A 23,283-nucleotide genomic window follows, 5' to 3' on the forward strand; every position below is an offset into this window, starting at 1 on the left:
TAATGTGTTGTGCAGGAGGTCAAATAGATTATCATAATAGCCCCTCTGGCCTTAAAAACTATGAAATTGGAGAGTGAATCACAAGGCATCAGTCACCATTGAAGGCCGGATGGTAGGCGGCAGAGCTCAGAGATAGGGTGTGATATGGCAGAGTAAATCCAATGTTCTTAGGCCCTGTGAAGCTGGGAAAGTGACATTTTGCCTTCTTTGTTGCCCCTTTGGGACACGGCAAGATGCAGGTTATTATAATAATAAGCCCAGTCCGCTGTCAATGCAGCCTAAGAACTCTTACGGGAGTGAGTGCGTGAAGGATTGAGAAACACTAGTTATTTTCAAACTGGATTAAGTCTTTCAAAAGCTAATAGGTTTCCAATGAGCTGTGGTGTTGCTGCTGCAGCTGCTCTAATTTGAGAATAAAAGAATGCGGGCTTTGTGCCTAGGGACCTGTTATTGATCCGAGCAAGAAGGATGGGAAGGAAGGGGGTAGAGGAGGGTTATCCTCCTTTCAGCTGGGGCAGGGGCGTTCCTTTCAAAGTCACATTATCTGCTAGTAACAACAAAACCTAACCCCATGACATGCTGCTCTATACAGGATTGCACTTGTTGAGAACTGAAAGCATCAGAGGAAAAAAACCTCCACTGGCAACCTCGGGCAGCAAACTGCATTGAGGGCCCACGAGACTCAACAGATGGGTCTCGAGACTCCCTCATTAGGAAACGTGCCTGTCCCCGTGCATCTGCTGCCCCGCTCCGTGCCACGCACTCATTAGCATTGCGGGCCCACAGATTCCTTAGCACGTGCTTCCAATAAACATTGGAGAGAAAGGAGGGGAGGGAAGGCACTGCTCGGAGCAGCGAGATGAGGGGTCACCCACCAGGCTGGGAAACCCTTCCACACACACGCTGCCCTGCAGCCCCGCAGCGGGGAGGACAATAGAAGGCAGCCAACCACAAATGGGCAGTTAAAGGGACAGGTGTGGAATTGCTGCTATTCAAGTTGGGGCAGATCCTCATTCGTTCCTCTCTGCCACAGTAAATAAAAATCATCATTATATATAGGAAAAATCCCCACAATTCAGGGCAACACACAGATTGTGGACCTACAACAGTGGCCCCTTTCAGACAGAAAGCTGGAGCACACTTCAAAGAAGTTAATTGGTTTTAAGGGTCCAATTCTACAGCCAGCCTCTTTTTCTTTCACCAAGGTGTCCTGCTGCTACAGTGCCACAAATAAGGGATGACCTTCACCCCACCTGGAGTGGTCCAGCCTCAGGGCTGAGATCAGGAGCAATTGAAGAGAAAAACCATCTCCCCTGTGCTTGAAGACCTTGTGAGACTATTAGACAAAACAGCTGTCAGGGAGGCAGGAATGGAAAATCTTCCAGGTATTGTGGCAAAGACAAACCTTTACCCAGAGAGGCAGGGTGACCGGGAGCTGTACTTGCTCAGACTCTCAAGAATAAGTCCCTTTCTTTGCCACCTCTCCCTGACACCCCTAGACTGTTCTTATTCCAGTCCTTCTCTATTTTCCACTATCCTGCTGGAAGCTGCAGGCATTTTGACCACAGCTAACTCCAGAGTGGGACTGGAAGAGTCTCAAGTGATAAAATGTGTTGATACAAATCTTGTCCAAAATACAGAGTTTTCAACACCAAAATTCCCAAATCAGTGCAGACTCTGATTGTTCCAAATGCTGCTGGCTCTAACACCCAGTCCTGTCAGATCTCTCACTGCATGACCAGTGACAGAAAAGTCCTCAATTCACATCTGCAGGTAGTAGCACTGTTGTGCCATGCAGAATGGCCAGGAGGCTTTTTTCATTCTTGTGTAAAGGATCAACACAAAGACATTTTTTCTCCCCTTTAGGGCCTTGTCTTTATCTGTACTACCAAGGACACCAGCCACCTGCTGTGGTCTGTGCTTTATCTAAAAACATTTAGCTGATGCAAAAAGGTTCCTTCCACCAGGGAGGCAGCAGTGCCAAGGGACCAGGTAAAAACAGGCCACTGTGCACATCCCCAGCTCCCTGAATAAAGGGTTTCCCCTGCAGATCAGCAGCACCACTCCCATGCACTCAACTTTGTGGCCCAACCCACTGGCCACTCCAGCAAGTTACTTAAACACATCCCTTACCTAAAGTTTTTAGTTTCTTGATTTAGGCACATCTCTATTTTGGGCTGAAATTGGATTCTAGAAATCTTAATGTCTTTAAAAGTTCCTTCAGGCCAAATGAAGCAACTCCCTTTATATCCCCCACACAGGAATAAGTAAAGTCAAGGCCCAGAATATCAGATCAGCCAGGGAATGATGGCAGGCAAAGGCAAGAAGTCATTTACTGTACATGCAAATTTAAATCTGCTAATCACAGCTCTCTTCTCTTCAGACATTTCCTTAGCTAAATGACACCCCTGTGTACTTCAGTCTTGCACCTGCAGGCTAATTTGTGATTGAGAACATATTGAACGCATATTTTCACATGCAATTTACAATGAAAACAATCTGCATGAGAAGAGAAGTTCGGGCATTTTGATGCTGTCATGACAAGAAAATGAAACTTGGTCTGAGCACTTCCTCAACAAAATTGGCTCAAAGAAGCACCTTTGCAGAAAGCTGTGAGGAAAACACTACTTGAAACTTGGAGCTCTTTAAAAGCATCCCATTGTTCACTGGAGATGGGGCTCAGCCCAGGCTTCAGCGCAGCCTCTTTGACAAGAATAGCCGAGTTGCTGCTTATCAAATGAAAGTGTGATCTTGTCTGTGACAGACGTGCCAGCACTGCTCAGTGTCACAGTCTTTGCACCTACTGCGAGCTACTCCACCTTGATAAGCTGTACCCCTACCCAGATCTAAAACCATAGTCTTAGCTCTTCCCTGCTTTTAGAAAATGGGGATTTGAGATCACATCACTGCTGCACAGGAATCCAAGCCCTGGGGAGGATAAGTGAAGGACAAAGCAGTTGGATCCACAGGTTAATGTGGAGGCATCTGATCCTTGTAGGGTTAACAGAGAAACAGCCAGAGAGCAGGTTTTATGTGCATATAAATAAAGGAAACTGAAGGAAAAACAGCACTATTCTCTGGAATGGAGTAAGGTCTCAATTTTAAGCTGTGACAGAAAGCAATAATGTTATGGATTCACTTAATTACAGCTGGATAAAACATAAAGGCTCTATAACAGATGTATTTTTTGGTACAACAGCTTTAACTCTTTCAGGGACTTTACTGGTTCTCACTGCAGTAATTTCTGAGTACCCCAGAATCTTTTTTTTTTTTTAATTAAATTGTTCTCGGAGTATCCTCTGAAATAGATTTCGTGCCTCACTTTCATTCTGGGGAATGAAACACTTCTAACATACAGAAAAAACTAAGGCAGGAATTTCACAGAGACACAATGCACATGCACAATTAACACAGCGCAGTTTCTAAATTTTAGTTGTCTTAAGCAGCACTCCAGGCAAAGGAGAAAGTAAGGGCTTGTGGCAGCAAACTGGATTTGGGGCTCTGGTTACCAGAGCATCTCCTTCTCCAAAATCTTTTGGAAAGCTTGTCTGAAGACACAGCTTTAAGAAATTGCCTGACTGGGAGGAATTGAAGCTTTCATGGAAGTGGGAATGCACTCTTCAGCGCTGGGTAGACTGTGCTCTTTCTCTAACCTCCGCCACTTGCTCAACTTTCTCCTCAGTGGTAGTTCTCTCCCCTGCTCCATTTGTGAAATAGTCTAACACCGGGTGTGGCTTCCCCACAAAATGCTTCCTAATTAGTTTCTAAGCATTAAATGATTATGGAAGTGCAATTCCCATTGCACTCAGGTGATGAAAAGCTTTACAGGAGTTCAGTCTCACTTTGTAATTAGAGAAATTAGCTTTCTAAGTTTAGATCACTCAACTGTGCAGATGGGTTCATCTGCTGGAATGTGTTGCTCCGAAATGCGTGTCAGCCGAGCGGCGCGGCGCGGTCCCTATCTCTGCTCCGCGACACTCGCCCAAGTGGGCAGGTCACTGCCACCACGGCCAGAGGAAAATCAAGTGTTGTGGGTGTATTATAGGAAAGGCCTTATCTAAAAGCTCACTCATCCGTGATTGACTGTGCCGATACATCCTTCTCCTTGCAACAGGGAAGCTTAACTCCTAGATAAAGGATTAGCCGAGTGGATGAAATTTCACTCTTCCACTCAGCTTGTCCAGGCTTACATCTAACACTGCAGCAAATTTATTTTATTGGCTAATTTCAAGGAGCAAAACTACTTTTATAAAAATCTGAAGGAACAAAGAGCTCCTTTAGCTTCTTCATTTGCTGTGAAAAGAGGTCATTGAGCTTTATGAATTCTTTATGACCACAGATTCCACATGTCAACAGATTCTTTTCTGGTAGTCCTTTAACTAGTTTATTGAAGGCTGATGCAGTGTCAGTGCCCTATGATTATGCAACTGTCTTGATCTGCATTACACTAGTAAACAAAAGTTTAGTCACAGACTCAAAAATGAGATGCATCAGGTCCCTGAACGAAGAACTTTTCCAGGGGCGCCATTCCAAGCTTACCTTCAGGTATCACAAATCTAAGGAAATCCTGTGGGATTGTTCACAGCCATGGCTCCATGAGTCACTGATCTTTAAAAGGAAATTACAACTTTCCTCACACAAAGAATTGACTTCACGACACCTGACCCTCGTAAGCCAGACACTCCCTCTAAAGGCTGTGATCCTGGTCCCACCGAAGTCCTAGGCAATCTCCCAGTGGCCTCAATGAACAGCTCTATATTAGGGAGCTGATCCAGGCCCAAAGCCTGAATTGAAGCACTGCCTGTAACGCTGGGCTTTGGCACGCTCCATGTCTGTAAGGGCTTCTAATGTGGATGTGATCTAATTATGTCAGAATAGGAAGATTAGCAGGAAGTAACTTTACGCAATGTAAAAAGCCAGTGCCAGACGCTGAAAAGTTCTTCAGCAGCCTCAGAGGAAGGCACGTCGGCTCCACACCTCGTGAGACGTGCAGGCAGCCTTGCAGCAGGGATTTGATGTGCACCGGTCCCGGGCTGCTCCAAGCAACTGCAGTGCAGGGCCTGTGCACACGCAGCAGTTTGCACGTTGCTGTGGCCCTAGTGAAGGGAGCATCCTGAAAAGATGCTCGGGCTGCAGGCGGCTGTGCAGTGGCTGCAGGCTGTGCTGTGCAGTGGCTGCAGGCTGTGCTGTGCAGTGGCTGCAGGCAGCTGTGCAGTGCTCAAGGGGGCCACTGGGTCTCTGGGCTCTTGACAGCCCGGAGGAAAAAAAGCAAGAGGTGGGACTCCATGGGGAAAATTCTAGATTAAATAAGTTTAGGGGGGTTTTACTGCTGACTTCCATGAGGTCAACATTTCTTTCAGGGCTGCAAGGGAGAGGGTTTGCAATGTGCTTCTGCACATGATTCATGCTCTGCCTTGCTTTACCTATCACTAATACTCTCCATCTCAAGACACTGGGAGACTTAATTCATTAATGCTTGCAAAGCATTTTAAGTTGTTGGACAAGTAATTCTGTTTGAGGGCAGCAACACTGCTGAGTCACAAGCACTGTGGGAAAGAGACCTCTGGATTTCCTAAGCACTGGAGTCAAACAGGTGGAGTAACCTTTTACAGAAAGGCCAATTCCAGACCTGCCCTAAAGGTATGGAGCATACCAGCAGCAGCAGCAGGGTGTTTAAAGGCCCAGAGGAGCAGATGTGTGGCACTTGGGAATGAATAACATTTAACCAGGCTGTGGAAGCTAACCAACATGCACTGGGAAAAAAGAAGAGAGGCACTGGTATCACCAAACTGCAGCCATGTTGCAGATTAAACACCATGATGGTTTACCAGCCTTCGAAAAGTTAATGAATCCAGTGAGGTACAACCAACACCGCTGGAACCTGGGGGCTGAGTGAGGCTGGAAGGAGTATCCGGCACCTGTGCACCTCACAGGCGTGCCAAAATCACCAGAGTGTGATCTAAGCCGCGAACTCACCGATGGGAACAGGATCTGCAGGAGTCGGGTGAAGTCTGAGCGCATTTCTAAGGTGAGGGGCACAAATACCATCAGCTTTCCAGCCTGGGGCACCCTATAACGGGACAGACCTCACCACAGCCAACAACAGGCACTTTGCTTTTGCCATAGGAAATGAAAACAAAGGATATAAAATTAGGTCAGAAATCTTGTTTTCCTCTGTACCACTGACTCTGGTGTATAAAATAGACATTCACACATCTACTCTGTTAGATCAGGGTGGAATAGATCGGGACATAAGAATAGCTGTTCTGGGTCAGACCGAACGTCATGTAGGACAAGTTCCTGTCGCCAGTGCCTCAGGAAGAAAGGGACAGTGATGCAGTGAGTTCCCAGCACAGTCACCCAACTTCTAGACTGCAGCCCAGGGACTTCCCAAACCAGAGACAAAGGTAGGGGTGGGGTTTTTTTGGGTTTTCTTTTTTTGTTCAATGCCCTTTGATGTGTGCCTCTTCCTCTGGGAACCAGTCTGAACTCTTTTTGCTACTGTGCAAACTTTTGGGCTTCTCAGTAACCTATGTCAGGGAGTCCCTTAAGTAAATCACCTGGCTGTGTGGCTCTGGACCTTGCTCCTCAAAGGATATGTGGCAGAACAACACCAGCACCCACCTGAAAACTGGGATGAGGCTCTGCAGCGCGGGCACAGGGTCCCTGATGGTCTCGGCACTCTGCCAGCACTGTGCTACCGGCACTGATCAGCTGAGGGATCTTTCCTCCCACTTGGAGCGCGGGAGGCCCTCGGCGCCGCGACCTCGTGTCGAGGCGGGCACGAGTCGCACGGTGGCGACTGCCACCTCCGCTTCCCTCAGGACAGCGGCCGGCCGGGGCTACCTGAGAGTCGCGGGCCGGCCGCGCCTCCCGTCCCCTCAGGGCGCGCCGGGCCGCTCCGGCAGCGCCCGCGGCCCGCCCCGCCTCAGCTACCGAGGGCCGGGAAGGGCGGGCGGCCGCCGCCGGCCAGTGCCAGGGGAAAGGTTTCACACCGCAAAAAGCGTCCCCCAAAATGCTTCGTGCTTTGTTCTTCCTTCCACCGGCGCCGAGGAGGCGAGGAGGAACGAGCTGCGGCTCCCGGGCGGGCAGGACCCGCGCGTCCCCTCAGCGAGCGGCGGGGCGGGAAAAGCCCTCAGCCGCGAGCGCCGCTGAGGGAGCGCCGGGGCCGCCGCAGCGCGGCTCCTCCTGCTCCAGGTCGCACTGGAAGCACCTGCGGAGCGGCGCTTCCCGATGGACGGACCCTCGGGGCGGCCGGGGCGCGCCGCCTCCCTCGGGCGGGGGAGCCGCCGAGCCGCAGCTCCCTCCATGCCCGCCGCCACCTCCTCCCGCCGGTACCTGCCGGCCCATGCCATTCCCCTCCTCCGCGCCCTCCTCCTGCTGTCCCCCTCATGCATATGGATAGGCGCATGCGCCTGCTGCCCTGGGCTAGATGAAGCGGAGCGGCGGCGGCGCTCCCAGACGGGCGGGCGGCTGCGGGGCGGTGCGTGTGCTGCATGTGCGTGTGTGTGTGAATGTGAGTGAGTGAGTGTGCGTGCGTGTGTCTCGGGGGGGGGGCCAGGGGCTCCGCCGCAAGAAATAAAAGGACTGGGATAATAATCGCCATAATAAAACAAAAAGAAAAAAAAAAAAGGAGAGAGAGAGAAAAGAAAAGGGAAAGAAAAGAGGGGAGGCGAGAGAATAAGGCGGATAAAAGGAGGCTGGGCTGCTTTGCATTGAAGAGCGGGGCGCTATTGAAAGCGCTTGAAAAGCGGCGTTGTCCGGCGCGGGTGCGCCGCGGTATATTAGAGCGGGGCGGCGGCAGCGGCGGCGGCAGCAGCAGCGGCGCCTCCTCCTCCTCCTCCACCAGCTCCTCCGCCTCCTTCTTCTCCTCCTCCTCCCTCCTGGCCCTCCCCGTCCCGTCCCGACCCGGAGCGAGCGGCGGCGGCGGCGCTGCAGGCGGGCGGGCGGGCAGCGCGGCGGCGGCGGCATGCGTGCGCCCCGGCGGGCAGCCGCGGCGGCGTGCTCCATCCTCCTCACCCTGCTCCTGGCGCTGCGGGCCCAGGTACGTACCGGGCACGGCCTCCGCGGGGCTGGGGACAGGGCTCTGGGAGATCCCGCAGGGCGCCTCTGCACGGCTCCTCCGGCCGGAGCGGAGCTGCTGCCCTCGCTTCTCTCTGGAGGTGGCAAACGCGGGAGTGCGCCTTGCAGCGAGGCTTAATTCCTGGGAACGAGAAACGCGATTACTGCACACCGCTTTAATTTTCCCCCCAAAATCACTTTTTTCCCCTTTTATTTTTCTTTTTTTAAATACCTATTTTTTTTTAATCAACTTATTAGCAGCGCTGCTGGGGTGATTAATGAGCGGGGTCTGAGTGTCAGCTGGGCAGCTCCGGCCGTGCCCGGCTCAGCTGCACCCCGGAGGAGGCATAGGGGTGGCTGGGTGCCTTTCCAGGCACTGCAGTATGAGCTACATCGTTTTGCTGGGTTTGCTCCTCGCGTATTGCACTCTTGGTTTAGTTTAGTTTTATTTCCTCACCGCTTGGAAGCCTTCCTCGCGCTGTTTTTTCGGAGCTGGCACTTAAGGTTGTTTTTTGGCATTAATGGCGTTATTTAGTTGGGCTGATTTATGAGCCCTTCTCATGGATGTCTGATACGGGAAAGCTTGGAGTGGTTAGCTTTATTTTTAACATTATGCATGTGCTTCTTGAAAGCACACTTAAAATTACTTTTTCCTGTCTTCAGAGTTGTTGTGCCTTGTGTTTGGGGAAAAAAAAAGTTAGGTAACTGTCCTTCTCTTGTTTCTTTTTTTTTTTTTTTTTTTTTTTTTTTTTCGTTTGTTTTTTTTTTCCTTCGGTTCTTTCTTGGGATTAACAGGTGACTTTAGCGTCGGGACAGTTCGAGTTGGAGATCTTATCCATGCAAAATGTGAATGGTGAACTGCAAAATGGAAATTGCTGCGATGGCACCCGAAACCCAGGAGATAAAAAATGCACCAGAGACGAGTGTGACACCTATTTTAAAGTTTGTCTGAAGGAGTATCAATCGCGGGTCACTGCTGGCGGTCCTTGCAGCTTCGGATCCAAATCCACTCCTGTCATCGGAGGAAATACCTTCAATTTAAAGTACAACCGGAATAATGAAAAGAACCGGATCGTTATCCCCTTCAGCTTCGCCTGGCCGGTGAGTTGCTTGAGCCGCTCTGGCTCTGTTGGATGATGCTTGAGATGGTCCTTAGTGAGCTGAGCTCTAACTTCTTGTGCCAGGGGAAGAGGGAGCAGGATTTGGGAGGGAGCAGGCATCTTGGCAAGAGCGTCGGGAATCCGCAGCACAGAAATGAGTAAAATGTAGTGGTGTTTTTGTTTTTGTTCCCTGGGGCTCACAATGCACAGCCTGTTAAATTTGAAAGTCAGATATGCAGTGAGGGGGATCTAAGTGGGTCAGGGAAGCAAACCCAGTATCTCTGCACTTTACAGCATGAATAAGTCTCTTGAGACTTAGAAGGTCAGAAGTTCATTTTTTTTCTTTTTTTTCCTCTTAACCAGTGAAGTCTTGGGCTTAAGCCAGAAGAGCAGTGGGTTAGGGGCTGTAGAGGGATCCCGTGTGAAAAGTATGTGTCATAGCTGGCCTCCTTCCCCGGAGCGTGTTTGGGAAGGCTTCCTGCTTCTCCCAGGGGGAAGTCTCACTGCACTGCTCGCTGTGGATGGGAGCTGCTGTTGCTGCTCTGGGTGCAGTAGTTGCCAGCTTCCCTGGGAAGCTGGCTGTGTTTGGAGGTGCTCGCGGACTCCAGAGGCTGAAGACTGAGAAAAGCTTTAGCTTTTGGTGCACTTCACCTACTCCTCCCCACAGCACACCTTTTCCTGCCTACCTGCCCCTTGTGGTCCAGAGATTCTAGCTTCTCTCTAGGTGTGTGCAAAACTCGGTGGCTCAAGGAGGTGGAGCTTTTTGCCAGGCACTTTTCCACCTTGTCCACTCTAGTAAATACTGGTCAGCCCCTCAGAACAGAGAGATGGAGGATGGGGGACCCCTTCCTTCGTCGGTGATCCTGCTTTGTTGTTGGCTGTAAAAAGCACTGAGACATCGCTGCTGCTTGTTTCTTGTGGGGTGCTCAGGAGGGTTGAGGCTTTGATGGCCAGCTGTGCAGAGGAGCCCTCAGCTCCCGGCAGAGAAAGCGAGGAGCATCTTTCCCAAAGGCCCATCGTGCAGGCCAGCCCCAGAGAGGCCGGCTCAGGGCCCGGGATGTGTGACATGGACAGTGCCTGGCCTCGGGTGGCAGGAGGTGTGTGGCTTTTGTGCCTGGCAGCGCTGTGTGCACTGGGGGGCTCCTGTCTGGCTCTCGAGCGCTCCCAAATTTCTGCTCCTAAAACTTGTGTTTTGAGATCACCTAGGAAACAAAACTGTTTCCCCCTGCCACACACACCCCTTCTCCAAAGGCGCTGAGCAGACAATTTCCTACCAACTGCCTTGGGGTATGTTGATGCTCAGCAGTTTTGTAAATCCAGTCATCCTAACCTAGATGCCTAAGTTCATTTTTGGGAGGGGAGGAGGGCGCTGAATGTGCATGCAGGGGAGGGGTGAATCTCATTTCCTATCCTCTGCCACTATCGCTGCTGGCGAGGTGGAAGCGTGCCTGGACCCTCCGAAGCTTGCCCCTCCGTGGTCGGATAAGGACTGGTTGCTGGGAGGGCCTGGGCTTTTTCTGGGGGGAGGCCAGCCCGCCCCAAAGCATTCCTTGTGCAGACACCCGCTTTGTGGTCCTGCCGCCAAGGGCTGCAGGCAGCCGTGCGCTCTTGAGGCGTCCTGTGCTGCCTCCTACCTGCCTCTGCTCTCAGCCGGGACTGGGGAACAGCGAGGGCTCAGAGGCACAGGGCACAAATTAACTCTCCCTTTTTAAGGAGATAGTATTACAGAGTACAATAGCAGAGTTAACAAAAGTATTCTCTGTTGGAAGTACAAGTCTGTCCTTTATTTCTTTCCCTTTTCTTTCTCTTCTTTTTTTTCCCCCCTAACATGAAATGAGATAAAACTGTTATCAAATATGCCATCAAAGGGATAAAGGGCTTTGTAAAAATCTGAGGTATTTGAAGCTCTGCCAATGGCTGCAGTGCTTGTGTTGCAGATTTTGACTTTTGTCAGAGAAGTCAGGTACATCGAGGATTTTTTTAATCTAGCTCCCAGTAATCTGACTGTCTTGAATCTATAGGTATGCATATAAAAATGGTGTGAAAACTAAACATGTTCCTTCTAGCAGCCACTCTCTTCATAGGGTTGGGAAGGGAAATCTGTGTAGAGGGTGGGTTTGGGGGGTGGGGACCCTGGGAGAAGTCTCTTAAGCTTGCCTGCATCTTAGTAAAAGAAATGCTTCTATTGTCCTGCTGAATCTCATTCAGCACTGGAATCCTGGAGCAGCAGCAGCAAAACTCCAGTGCAACCTTTGAAATGGGTAAAACTCAACAACTTGAGACGCTTGGTTCATAAGCCTGGAATTTTGGAATAAGCTCTTGCATTTTCCCAGGCAGAAATGCACTTTTTGAGATGCTGATGATAGTCCCTGTGCAATTATCAAGCCTGCTTCCCAGCTTTAGCGTCCACAGGACACAGCTTTTATGCTAGCCATTGTGACTTCCAAATGGCATTTGAACAAAAGAATATCTAATGTGGCAAAGCTCTTATTTGTACTAAAATTGTGTACACAAATCATTTCAGGCATTTTCAAAGCTCTACGGATAAAGCAGTAAACTTAATTTAGTCAGCTCTAATCTAACGCTGAAATTTCAGAACTTAAAAAACTCTTTAGGTGGCTGAATACTGTTGACTTCAGTAAGAGCTTGAGATTAGCATTGCATTTACTCATGTGGCTGATCACGAGAGGGTATCTTTGAATACATTCAGCTGAAAATTATAGTAGAGGTAATAAGAGCCCCACCAAAATGTTAATCATACTGCACTTGAAAATTCGTGCCCTTCTCTGGATTGTGTTCTACTCTGAGGGAGCCTTTTCTTGGATGTTCCAGCTTGAGTCAGTAGTAACATTCAGAAGTCTTGTTGCCTTGACTACTTAAAAAAAATTAAAAAGAAAAAGCCTCTTCCCATGTCAAGCTGCCCCCTTATGCCATTTGTGAAAAATAGTTGCATTGCATTAGAGGCCTTTATTCATCATGCAGGAGAGGAAGGGCAGAGAATGGGGTGCTTTAAAAGTATTGTTAGAGGGAGCTTGCAGTTGTAATGTAGATTCGAAGTGTCAGAGTCTTATTAATAACTTATGGGGTTTGCTCTTGTCAGTTTTGATACGTTCCCCTGTGAGTAATGGGTGTGGAGACGGTGGGCCATAAATTAATTTAAGTGATGGGAGGTTTGAGTAAGTTGCTAGGAAACAGGGCAGCAGCCCAGCATAAAGGAACTGGAGTGGATCAGAAAGCTGCCCCTGCAGTAGCTGGTAATTCTTCAGTGCATTGAAACAATAGTGATGATGATTAAAAAAACTAAAATGCACCAGGGCTTGCTTCTTACATTCATTTTGAGACTTCACTGACTTTCTTGACAGGCAAGCTTGGCTTTATGAAGCCGTATAAAAAGGTCCGGAACAAAAGTGTTTCCATGTTCCACTTGTCCAAGTGCTCTGTCTGAACAAGTCTGGTTCCGAGGCACACACATGCTCTTCTCTCACATGAATCAAACCTCTGGCCTTGCTTAAAGAAGCCCAAGTGTGATGGGAGCTGAGCATCAATTAACCAAGCAAAACTTAACACTACACTTTGCTTTTATGTAAAGAAAGATCTTTTGGGGGTTTGGTGAGACTGAGTAAGAAGGTCAAACTTGGCAATTCCTTTGGTATACATAGCTCCAATTTCAAACAGCTTGTTTATCCCAAAATTATGCTCCTTGTAATTATTTAATATTGGGGCCAATTGCACCAACACACCAGGAAACTACTGAGGTGGAAAAAAACCTTCCAGCATCGCAGTGAGTTTAGCATAAAATACAATTTAAAAGAGTTTTGAACATCTTATTTCAACTTCAAGATAAAAATAGTCAACCTTAAAAAATAAAATAGCCCCTTTTTAATGTAAAATCTTAGTGGTCCCGATTCCTGAAAATGTAAAATACGTTTTCTGGGTAGGCATTGCTTTCTGTGGCTACAGAGACATAGTAAAAGAGCTTTAGTGTTTTTTAAGCTTTGTGAACTTATTCCCTCTCTTGATACAAGGTGTCCAAAATACTAATCTGCAGCTGATATTTAAAATAACAGCCTTTTGAATCTGAGAAAAAATATCAGTACGCTCATCTGCTTTTTTTTCTTTTAAGCCCTGCATGTCACAGTCATAAGACGAAAATTTGGCTTTTGATTTTGTTTCTTCTCTCCTTCCAGTTAACTTCTTGAAAACTTATAGAAGCAAATGCTAGATTATAGTTGAAGCTTTTCTTGAACAAAAAGTCATCTTGGAGCATGTGCAGATCAGAAGAAATTTTTATAATAGCAAGATGCATATTAATTAAATCCATACTCTGTCATTTATTGTTGATTAATAATATAAGAATAAATCTTAGCACTCAAAGTGTAATGTTTTGCTTAGGATTACTATTCAAAACAGAGCTGGGAGTATTAAGTGACATCTGAAGCATAATTAGCATCACAGGGCTGTTTTTTTCCCAGGACTAGAGAGAAGTGATGCAGCCATTCAGAGGTTTTGGACTTCTTACATGTTTAAAGAGTTTTTTAATGTTCCAGCCAGTTCAGAGCTTCACCTTCATGGTAAAACCATTTGACTGTATTAACATAATATGTCTAAAAATAAATCCTCATCTTGCCTGCTCCTAGAATTTTTGTTCTTGTTATAATAAAGGCCTGCTCCAGTTTAACTTCAGTGGCAGCTGGATTGGGCTTGACACTGAAGCTTATTCCTAAACTTTCTCAGGCTACACACATCCAGCGCTGTCAGCTTGTTTATGCAGCTGGAAGTCAGCATGGCTGAAAAGGAATTGCATAAAATCGATGCTTTATACTGAAAGTTGCAGTTCCCTCAAGGAAACACTGCTTCCCAATGGGCTGGAGGCTGGAGTAGGAGTCAGCTGGCTCTAGAGAAAATAGGGGAGTTGGCTCTGAGCTGTTTGTTCCAGCTTCACTCCTAATGCAGTTGGGATGCCCTGCAAAGCAAAAGCCTTAAGCTACAGTTCTTAAAAGTACTTCTCTGTAGATAAGGAGAGGATCTCTGTAGATAACACAAATGACAGGATTGGTTTTGAAAACTGAAACTAAGCTTGCCTTTGAATTTCTCTAGATGGACAGAAGTTTAATATGTTAATTGACTCAGTTCTAATAATTTAACTCATAACCCCTGTGTCTTAACACGAGGAAAGATGTCAAAACTAGAAGCTGTTGCATTTGTTTCTTGTTAGTCTGTGGAGCTCATGGTTCTGTGGTCACTATTCTGCAGCATAAATTACACTCATTATTCTTGTAGTGTTCAGAAGAAACTGCAAAAAGTGGATAGAAGTGGTTAAAGTGGTTTGTAAATAGTCAAACATCCAGAGTCCTTTACCAGCTCAACCCAGTTCTTAGGCACTTAGGTAAATAAGTAGAAAGGCTTCTTGTTCAGGCTTGCTCTATGTGAACCTGACTGTTTTGCTTGGCTGGCTACTAGGTATTCTGTCTATTAACCTTGCCACCCTTTTGTAACTGGTGCATTTAATTATCAGTGGGATGCTTTAAACAGGTAGGGGGACTGATAAGGGCAGGTAATCTGCTTGTTGGGGAAGGTTGAAAGCAACCATTGACATTTTGGCCTATCTGCTGCTCTTTGACAAGTGGGGCTCCGTGAGAAAATAACTCCGTAACTAGATAAGGTGCTGATTAAAATGCTGCTGTTGTATGAAGCACCCTGCTGGCTGAGATCACTTGAAATCATTAGCTAAAAAAGAGGGAGGGGGAAGGGGGAGAAAAGAAGCTACTATACTTTTTTGTACCTTTTTTTTTTCTTTTTTTTAAAGAAGGGGTGGAGGGAAGACCCCAGGTCTCCCCCCTGAGCCCAGTACATTGTCCTGTTAATGCATGCTAGTTTTATGATTGAAATACATTGTAGTCCGGCCACCCAGACAGAGGCATTGACTGCTAATATTAACCAAGAACAATAGTGTGGCCATACTGACTGCAGTGAGGATTACAGAACATAATGGGGCCTATCCAAAAATAATGCTAATACAGGACAAGCAACAGGAAGCAGCAGTAGACTCAGCATTGCTCGGCTCCCAGACAAACCATGGACTTACTTCACACAATGACAACTTCAGCACATTATGTATTCACAGGATACTCATTATTCCAGCAGGCTTGCCAGATCAGAGATCAGCCTGGTTTACTGGATGCTTAAGCGTATGCATAGTTTGGATAGCGGCACTTTTGTGTCCTCCATCCTTTGGCAGGAGGGTGGCCATGCACCAAGGTCTTGACTTGGACTGCTGCCTTCCCTTGCCAAGGCAGGACGGGGGGCAGGTCTCTCCTGGGGCTGCTGACATGGTTCGGTTGGTTTCCATGTCTCCTTTCTGTGGCACTGCAGGGTTTACTGGCACTTAGAGCAGCAAAGGAGCTGCTCAGGATGAAGCCTAAAGGAGCAGCGTGCTATGTTTTGGTTTGGGCATATTCTGAGCTCTTGGCTGGGCTGCTTGCTGGGGTTCAGCTGAGCTCTTGGCCATAGGCATTGAGGCATGAGAGAGATTGCCATGGCTTGGGCTGTGTTTGTATTCACTAGCTCTATAGGGTGTTGCCTTTTCCTTACGTAGGCTGTCCCAAAGAGGAGCTTCCTGATGATGTTCCATTTCACAAAAGGTTAAGAGGGTTAGGTGGCTTTGCTCCTTTTCTGGAGTACACTTGCATATCCTCTGGGTGAGGAGCCAGTTGCCTTTAACTCCTTTGAAGGATGTTCAGTTGTCCAAGTGGACCGTCTGTGGCACAGTGTGGTGATGTGTCTGCGCAGCGTCATTGTGGAGTGACAGTGCTGGTGCTGGTCAGAGGAAGCGGGTTTGTGGCTAGCTTTAACCCTGCTCAGACGCCCTCCTCCCTGGCCCCTGGGCACGCTGAAAGGTGCCTCAGTTTCCCTCGTGCAGGTGTCACAGCTGGACACCTCTGGCTGCTGTGCCGGTGTCCCCGGCGTGCGCCCTGGGTGCAGACAGGGTGTGTGTGAGCGCCGTTCTCAGGCTGCTGCTCACAGCTGTGCAGGGCGTCAGGAGAGGGCGGCTGGGCTTAACCTGCTCTCCTTGTTTGGCAGAGGAGGAGTAGCGCTCTGAATGCAAAACTTCCCACTGCATTTGTCTAGTCATGGTTTCACATGCTCAGCAAAGCTCTTGCACGCTCTAACCACAGGGCTAGGAGGGAAAGGAGTTGGACGAGTTGTGAGCCCTTTGAAAATGGAGCAGCGCTGCAGCGAGGAGCCAGGTGTTTTAATCTTGCTCTGGCCCACTGACTTGCAGAGTGCCTTCAGAAGGCAGAGCGCAAAGGCACCTCCTTTGGGTGGATGTCTGGGTGAAGGCAGGGAAGAGGGCAATCAAGCAGAGAGCTTTAAACACCTGTTTACTTGCAGCTGCCAGGATTCATTTAAATAACCAGAAAGGAGATTGCACTGCTCTTTGAGATCCTTAAAAGGGACAATTTCTGATGGATTTCAGGTCTGCACAGTCTCTTGAGCTGTATTATCAGGGGATCAAGACACAGTGTCAGTGTCTTGTCATTGAGGAAAACAGCTCTTGCACACTGATGCTTGCTTTGTTTCTTGGAGAACTTGACCATTTCCATCCTCTCCTAGCTCCACTCACAGAAATTCTGCTTAAATTTGGCCATGCTGCCTTTCAAAGCCCTCATGACTATCTGCAAAGTTTAAGGATTTGCTGTTCCTTTCAAGCTACCTTTCCTCTCAAGCCAGAATCTCTGCCTTCTGGTCAAGCTCAGGTTTACAGTGGCTAATTGGGTGTGACTCTGGAGAGTTCACTGCTGCCTTGTTGCCTAGACATGGCTTTGATGGAATAAGGTGCATGATGTGGAGTTCTTGTGTCTGGATATATATATTTATTCAAAGATGGGCGGAGGTCATCTATGGGCATGGGAAAAGTTAAACCTCCACACTGTAAGCAGTCATTCCTGAGATATCTGAATCCTTGATCTATAGAGTGGGGATGATATGCACTTCTAAAAAATCTCAACAGCGCAGCTTTGCACAGAGCTGCTTTTCTGGGAGGGCTGAGGGAATTAGCTAGAGGTATGTGATAGTTGGATCGTTGAAGGGGGTTTGCTACTGCTGTGAGGCTCTGGGTGTTAGTGTGGCTTTTGTTTAAAAGTGTCCCATTCTGAACACAAAGTCTTGGGGTTTTTTTGGTCTTTTCCCCATGCTGAGAGGGACAGAGCCAAGGATCAAATGCCATTCTTTGTATCACCCCTTTTCAGGACAGGCGCTCTTCATTTAATACATTCAGACAAAATGAGAGGGGGCAGTTAAAAACAAGGGAATTGCCAGGGTAGGTCTGTTTCCATCCAGGTCAGCTGAAGCATCTCCTCTGTTTTAACCAAACTCCTGTGTGGTAGTGGAAAGTGGTCACACAAGTATCTAGCAACAGTAGCACTCACAGCTAGGATTCAGCCTTTCCTTTCCTTAAGGGCTAGGTGTGTTGGTAAACAGTCCTGAGAACCAGCAGGGAACTGTTGCTATGAGTTTAGACAAAATATCTTCCAAAACAATTATGCAAGGCTGAAAGGAAAACATCCTTAACTTTATTGGAAGTAGTGCTAGTTGTCATAATTCATTCTCTATATCATAACATTTTTTGTCAAGCTTGCAGTAACATGTTGAGCTTGTGCTGCTTAATGTTGGTAATTAAACCACTGAAGAAGCACCCAAGATAGTGCAATCTGCATCTGTAATATGGCTGGGGAGTTCTATTCTGGTTTTGTTTGTTTGTTTTGGTTCTTTCTTTTTTTTTTCACCACTGACTTGTGCAAGGACTTCTTAAATCTGTTTTAAGTGGTGTTAGATGATCGAGTTGCATTTCATTTTGGTTTATTTGATTTTCAGAGTTTCTTTCAGGTTGTCAGACTTGGTCTAGAATAGAAACAAGTAACATATAACTTTTCATGAAATATTAACCAAAAATGGTTCAGGCCAGTGGAGCCTCTGTGTAGAAGTTTGGGTGCATGTCTTGGCTTGCCCAGCTTTGCTTACTTTTGGAAGCATTTTCCCACAGTTATCAGGAACGGAATGGAATCCTGGTTTGAATATGAAACATATTTAGGCTATACAGCGAGCCGGTGTCCATCACAAACTGGGTTTTCATTCAGAGCCTCATGCTGTGTCCAGTCGTGAGAAAGCAGTCTGCTCCAACTCTTGTTCTCTTTTTTTCTTTTTTTTCCCTCCTTTCTTGTTTCCCCTCCTCTTCAGAAGTCTGAGTTCTACCTTACCCCCGTGCACCTTGTAGCAGCTCACTCTGGGAATTGTATTTTGGTCTCTGTTACAGAGAGGCACTGCAGACCACAGATGACCAGCCTATGACTGAACATGCACACAGTTAAGGAGAAATAAGCCTTGCAATGCACAGTTTCTATGGCAAAGCATCAGAACTCTTCACAGAATTTTTATTTGTAGTGTTATTGTTCTGCTCTCCAGAAAGATGTTACATTTATTGCCTTATCTGTAGGTTTTTTTTTTTTACTTTTCAAGTAATATATTTTGCTTATTTTTCCTCAGCTCTCTCGCCCCCCCTCGTTCCTTCTGGAGAGGAGGTGTTTTGTTTTGGTTTTTAATCATTGTGTAAGTTTGGCTGGCTCAATGGCAACTTTGAAAGATACAGCCTGGATAATAATATCTCGGGGTAGAGCTGGAGGAGGAGATGTTTTAATGGGTCTTGTTCTCAAGTTAGGATTGAAGATAAAGGTGGCTTAGATGTAATAGCTGGCATCTTTCCAGCCCATGGAGTCACTTCAGTCAGTTTGTGCTTATGATTATTATTGCTGGAGTGCTCCAGAGCTCATTGGCCTCTTGGAGCATCTGTAGAAGGGACACGGATGGAGAGCGGGCTTCCCTTTCCCGGCTCCTCCGAGGAGGCTTTCTCAGCCTTTGTTTTACAGTGCTTCTCTCTCACCCCACCCCCTTCCATATCCATCAGTGCTTCCCTCGTTACCTGATACTTGTGGGAGCTGCGATGGCCCTCGTGCAGACAAAGCTTTCAAAGGGGGTGCTGAAAAGCAAAGTCCCTGGAGATTGCGCTGTCAAGGCAGGGCACAGTAATCTCAGCAACACTCCTTGCTTTCAGGAGGGCTGGGGGAAGGGACATCCAGACTATTTTTCTGTAACTAGAATTCTTTTGAAGCAGTTTTGGAGAGTGGGGGTTTGGTCTGGGTTTTTGATGCTGCTGTGCTATCCTGGTGCTTCCTGTCCTCCATGTGCAGTTGTCCCACATGCTGTATTTCGGCTGCAGTGCAGTGTCAAAGGCTGCACTTCCTGGTTAAGTACATAAGATGCTTTAATGGTGACAAAGATGAGCTATCCAAGGTGAAAGGTCGTCTAAGTCAGACTGGATAAGGTAGCTTACTGGGTTTCAAGAAGATCATGTTTGTCTCAAGCATAATCTTTTACCTATTTCTGTGTTCAAGGATCTGCTTTGGGGTAGAGACCTGAATTTTTCTTTTTAATTAAAATTGTTGACAGGTTTTTTTCTTTCCCTTAGTCATGTGTGGCTTTGAAACTAACTCTTATTTCTCTTTTGCAGAGATCCTACACACTGCTTGTCGAGGCGTGGGATTACAATGATAACTCCACAAGTAAGTATTCCTTCCTCTGGCTTATTTAGTTCTGACACCTGTGTGTCCCGGGCACTGGAAGGCCTCTGGGAGCCTCCCCAGGCTGCTGTGAGCTAGAGCACAAGGAGAGGGAAAAGCTCTCCCCCAAAGAGCTTGGAGCACTTCCTCCAGGCTCTGCAGCAGCCTGTCTCACTCACACTGCCTGCAGAGGGTGAGTAGCTTGCTCACCTGGGCACCAACAGGGTGATGCCTAAAAATAGATGCTGTTAATTCTTTCTTTCTCCTCTGCGAGAGTAAAAGCCAAAGGATTTCTTCAGGTTTCTTTGTTTGGTTTCTTTGGTCTTGTTTTGTTCTTTTTAATTAGGACCAATATTCAGAAGCCTAAGTCTTGTTCGCCTGAGACCTCTCTATAAACTCTATAAGCATGTCTCAAAACTGAATGTACTGCTTTAAAAAAAGAAAACAACTTAAAATCTGTGTAAGATTTGATATCCACATCCATCTAATGACTAGATGAGAAAGAGGAGTTACTACAAGCTCTTCCTTGGGAGTTGGATGTTTGGGGGTTTGTATGCAGGGGCTGAAAAAATATTTACCAGACACCACCTGGTAGGGCTGGCTGAAAATCAAGGGTGGGGATCTTTCCCCTGGAATGTCTCTGGTTGGTTTCAGAACCGTTCTGCTCAGCTTTTCCCGTGGCTAGAGGAAGCTGCACAGGGTCTCTTGGTACATGAGCTGTTCTGCTTTTTGCCTGCTGTTACTCAAGGAGGTGGGCAAAATCAGCTCTATTTCAACCTAGGGCTTTAACAGTGTGTGTGTGGTAAAAGCCACAGGAGAGAGTGTGAATCTCAACTCATAAAGCTTTTGTTGACACAACAGGCCTTTTCCTTCAGCAAGCAGGCCAGCAGCACTGTGCTCCATCTTACAGAAATCCTACAGAGCTTCTTGCAGTCTGCTTTGAGTGCCAAGGTGGCAGCCATGCAGGAATGAAATGGGCTTCATGCCTTGTGAGAGGGAGGCCTTGGACAAGTGTGCGCAGTGGTGTGCTTTTATGTTTTAATTGGTGAGGGGAGCATAGCTTGGGAACTACTCTGTGCTCCTTATATTTTTTTAGATGTACATGGGGTGTCCTGTTAATTTTTCATTCCAGAAAAGCAGTTGTTGCTTGAGACAAATCTCATGGCCTGTCAGGGGTAGCCACAACCAGCCCCATTCAGCACTGCTGCCATACCTGTGATTTCAGACTCTACCCCAGCACAGCCATGGAGCACTGGCTGGGGGATTTCTTGGATATAGAGTTATATGGAGAAGAAAGTAGATGATGCAGCAGCAGTGAAATATTAAAAATGGAAGATGCCTGAATTCAAAATGAAAGTCTTGTTTATACTAGGATCTGGGAGTTGTTTCAGACTGGGTCTCTGCCACTTTTACTATTATTAGAGCTCATCTTTTTTCATGAAACAACTTCATTTCCAAAGCTACACAATGAACCCTTTCTTTGCTTTCATGTTCTGGAAGTACAATTGTCTTCAGACAAAATTGCCTCATTTCTCAGCAGTGCATTAGACCAAGTGCAGACATGCTCTTGCATATGTTCCTGATCTGCATTCCTGCTCCAGCTTTGCTGTCACTTACCCATCTGTAGGTCACTCCAGTCACTGCACTGCACAAAACTTCTCCTTTGTGCTGCACGGCTTGACTTAGTCAGCTTTCCCAGAGCTGCAGAGTAAGGCTTGTAGAACCAGTGAAGAAAACGATTACAACAAAACAATTGTCATCATATGATGAGAAGAGTGGGGTTTTTTGATGTCCAGGATTTTCTTTTGCCCTAATTGCCACTGAATCGTAAAGACCCCATGAGAGCTCTCAACAATAAAAGTGGGTTTAGTAGGCCTTGTGTGACTTTTCAATAGCTCTGAAAGCATCCTCTGATCAATGCAGTTATTAGAAAATCCTCGAGTGGATGCTTCCTTCCCCCCTTACATTCCACTCCTCCTACGTTCCTTTCCTTTACCACATACTCTCTCTTGTCTCACTTCCAAGAGTGGCTTGCAGTTAAATTCTGGCCCTGTTGAAGTTGATGAGAATCATGCTTTGTTGGAGCCAAGATTCAACTCAAATGGTTTTCTTACTCTGGTTCTTGTCTGGTTGCCATCTTGCTACTGTTGCTTCATACATAAAGCTAATGGGCTGACATTGCATCTCAAACTATGTCAAAGAGCTATTGTAAATTACTGGTATCAGTTGCATGTGAATTCCAGGCGGGCATAAGAGACTTCACAATGTAAACCAAGCCGTGGCTGGAAGTTGTCTGAAACAAAGACTTTCAAAAATAACTGTGCTGTCCTTGGCCACCCAAACTGCTCAGAGAAGTCTGGGCTCTTTCTGTTGTTGTTTTTGCTTCCTGATGCTGCATAGTTATAATTGCCAGACATTGGAGCACTGAAAGGCAAAGGTGGGCAGTCAAAATAGCTCATTTCCTTGTGTCTAAAACCTTTGATACAGTTGCCCACTGAATAAAAAGAGGGATTTATAGCTTTGAAGTGTAGCCACAAGAAGTGAATAAACCCAACAGAGTCTCTGACAGTGGAGTGTGGAGCGGAAGCCCGAGATGTACAGAAAGCCTCTCTCTTCCACTTCATCAATTTCTAATGGGTTAATGCTTCCTCTAACCTTTCTATCAAAGCATGGGGTTCTGAGTCAGATGAAGGCAGTGGAGTTCAGAAGATCCCTTTGTCTCAAGCCTGGCTGACTGCTGTTTTTTATTTACTTAACCATTCTGCAGTGTTGGGAGTGCTTCCTATAAAGCTGAAAGGGTGGCTGGTGCGGGCTAGGAATGGCAGGGTTGTTGCAATGCCTCCCCTGGAGTCTGGGTCAGCACCCTTGTGTAAGTGCACTCTGACAGGTGGGAATAGGCAAGGGTGGAGGAGCTCCAGTGCAAGAAGGAACATGCCAGCGCTTCATTGTGAAAACTGTGGGTGCTGGCTAATGGAAGGGAGCTTAAACCCGTGAGGCTGTGTTTGAATTCAGCTGGATGGGGGTAGCTTTAAAACGGGTATCCAATGGGAGACATTTTATCCCTGATCCAGAGGGAACCTGCAGCTGGGTTTCATCTAAGCACCTGCAAAAAAAAAAAAAAAAAGAAAGTCCAGTGGGCTTAAAAGGGTGTTTCCATTTGAGTTCAGGCTGTGGTTAAGGTCTCTAAAGAGCTGATGGCTGGAGTGAGAGGTCACAGATGTACAGCAAGGACAGGCTTCCTGATGAGCTGGCAGATAGGAGAAGAATGGAAGAGCAGAGGCAGAAGGAAAGATCACTTTTTCAAGGCAACTCCCTTTCTGATGCCAAGGACTGAAATAGTTGTCAGTGGTATGTTCCCAAGGGGGAACAGGAAAAGACTGGAAAAGCAAGAATGAGTGTGGAGGTGGAGGGGCTGGTTTGCAAAACTAAATTGAGTGTCGTTCTCCTTTTCTTCTGCCACTTACAGGAGAGGAAAAAGTTGTTCTACTCACAAGGAGCAGGATGTCTTT

The 23,283-nt window shown here is 47.1% G+C and overlaps 1 protein-coding gene across 1 annotated transcript in view; it reads left to right on the forward strand.

The window, feature by feature from the left end:
• Window positions 1–7,969: 7,969 nt before the first annotated feature.
• The window catches only part of JAG1 (jagged canonical Notch ligand 1), a 33,245-nt gene continuing 17,931 nt past the window's right edge, over window positions 7,970–23,283 (forward strand). Inside the window, exons 1-3 of the mRNA XM_058019390.1 lie at window positions 7,970–8,044; window positions 8,857–9,162; window positions 19,726–19,777. Coding sequence (XP_057875373.1) covers window positions 7,970–8,044; window positions 8,857–9,162; window positions 19,726–19,777 — 433 coding nt within the window. The remainder of the gene's footprint in view (window positions 8,045–8,856; window positions 9,163–19,725; window positions 19,778–23,283) is intronic.

The sequence above is a fragment of the Melospiza georgiana genome, chromosome 3 (assembly GCF_028018845.1).
Source record: "Melospiza georgiana isolate bMelGeo1 chromosome 3, bMelGeo1.pri, whole genome shotgun sequence".
Lineage (NCBI taxonomy): Eukaryota > Metazoa > Chordata > Aves > Passeriformes > Passerellidae > Melospiza > Melospiza georgiana.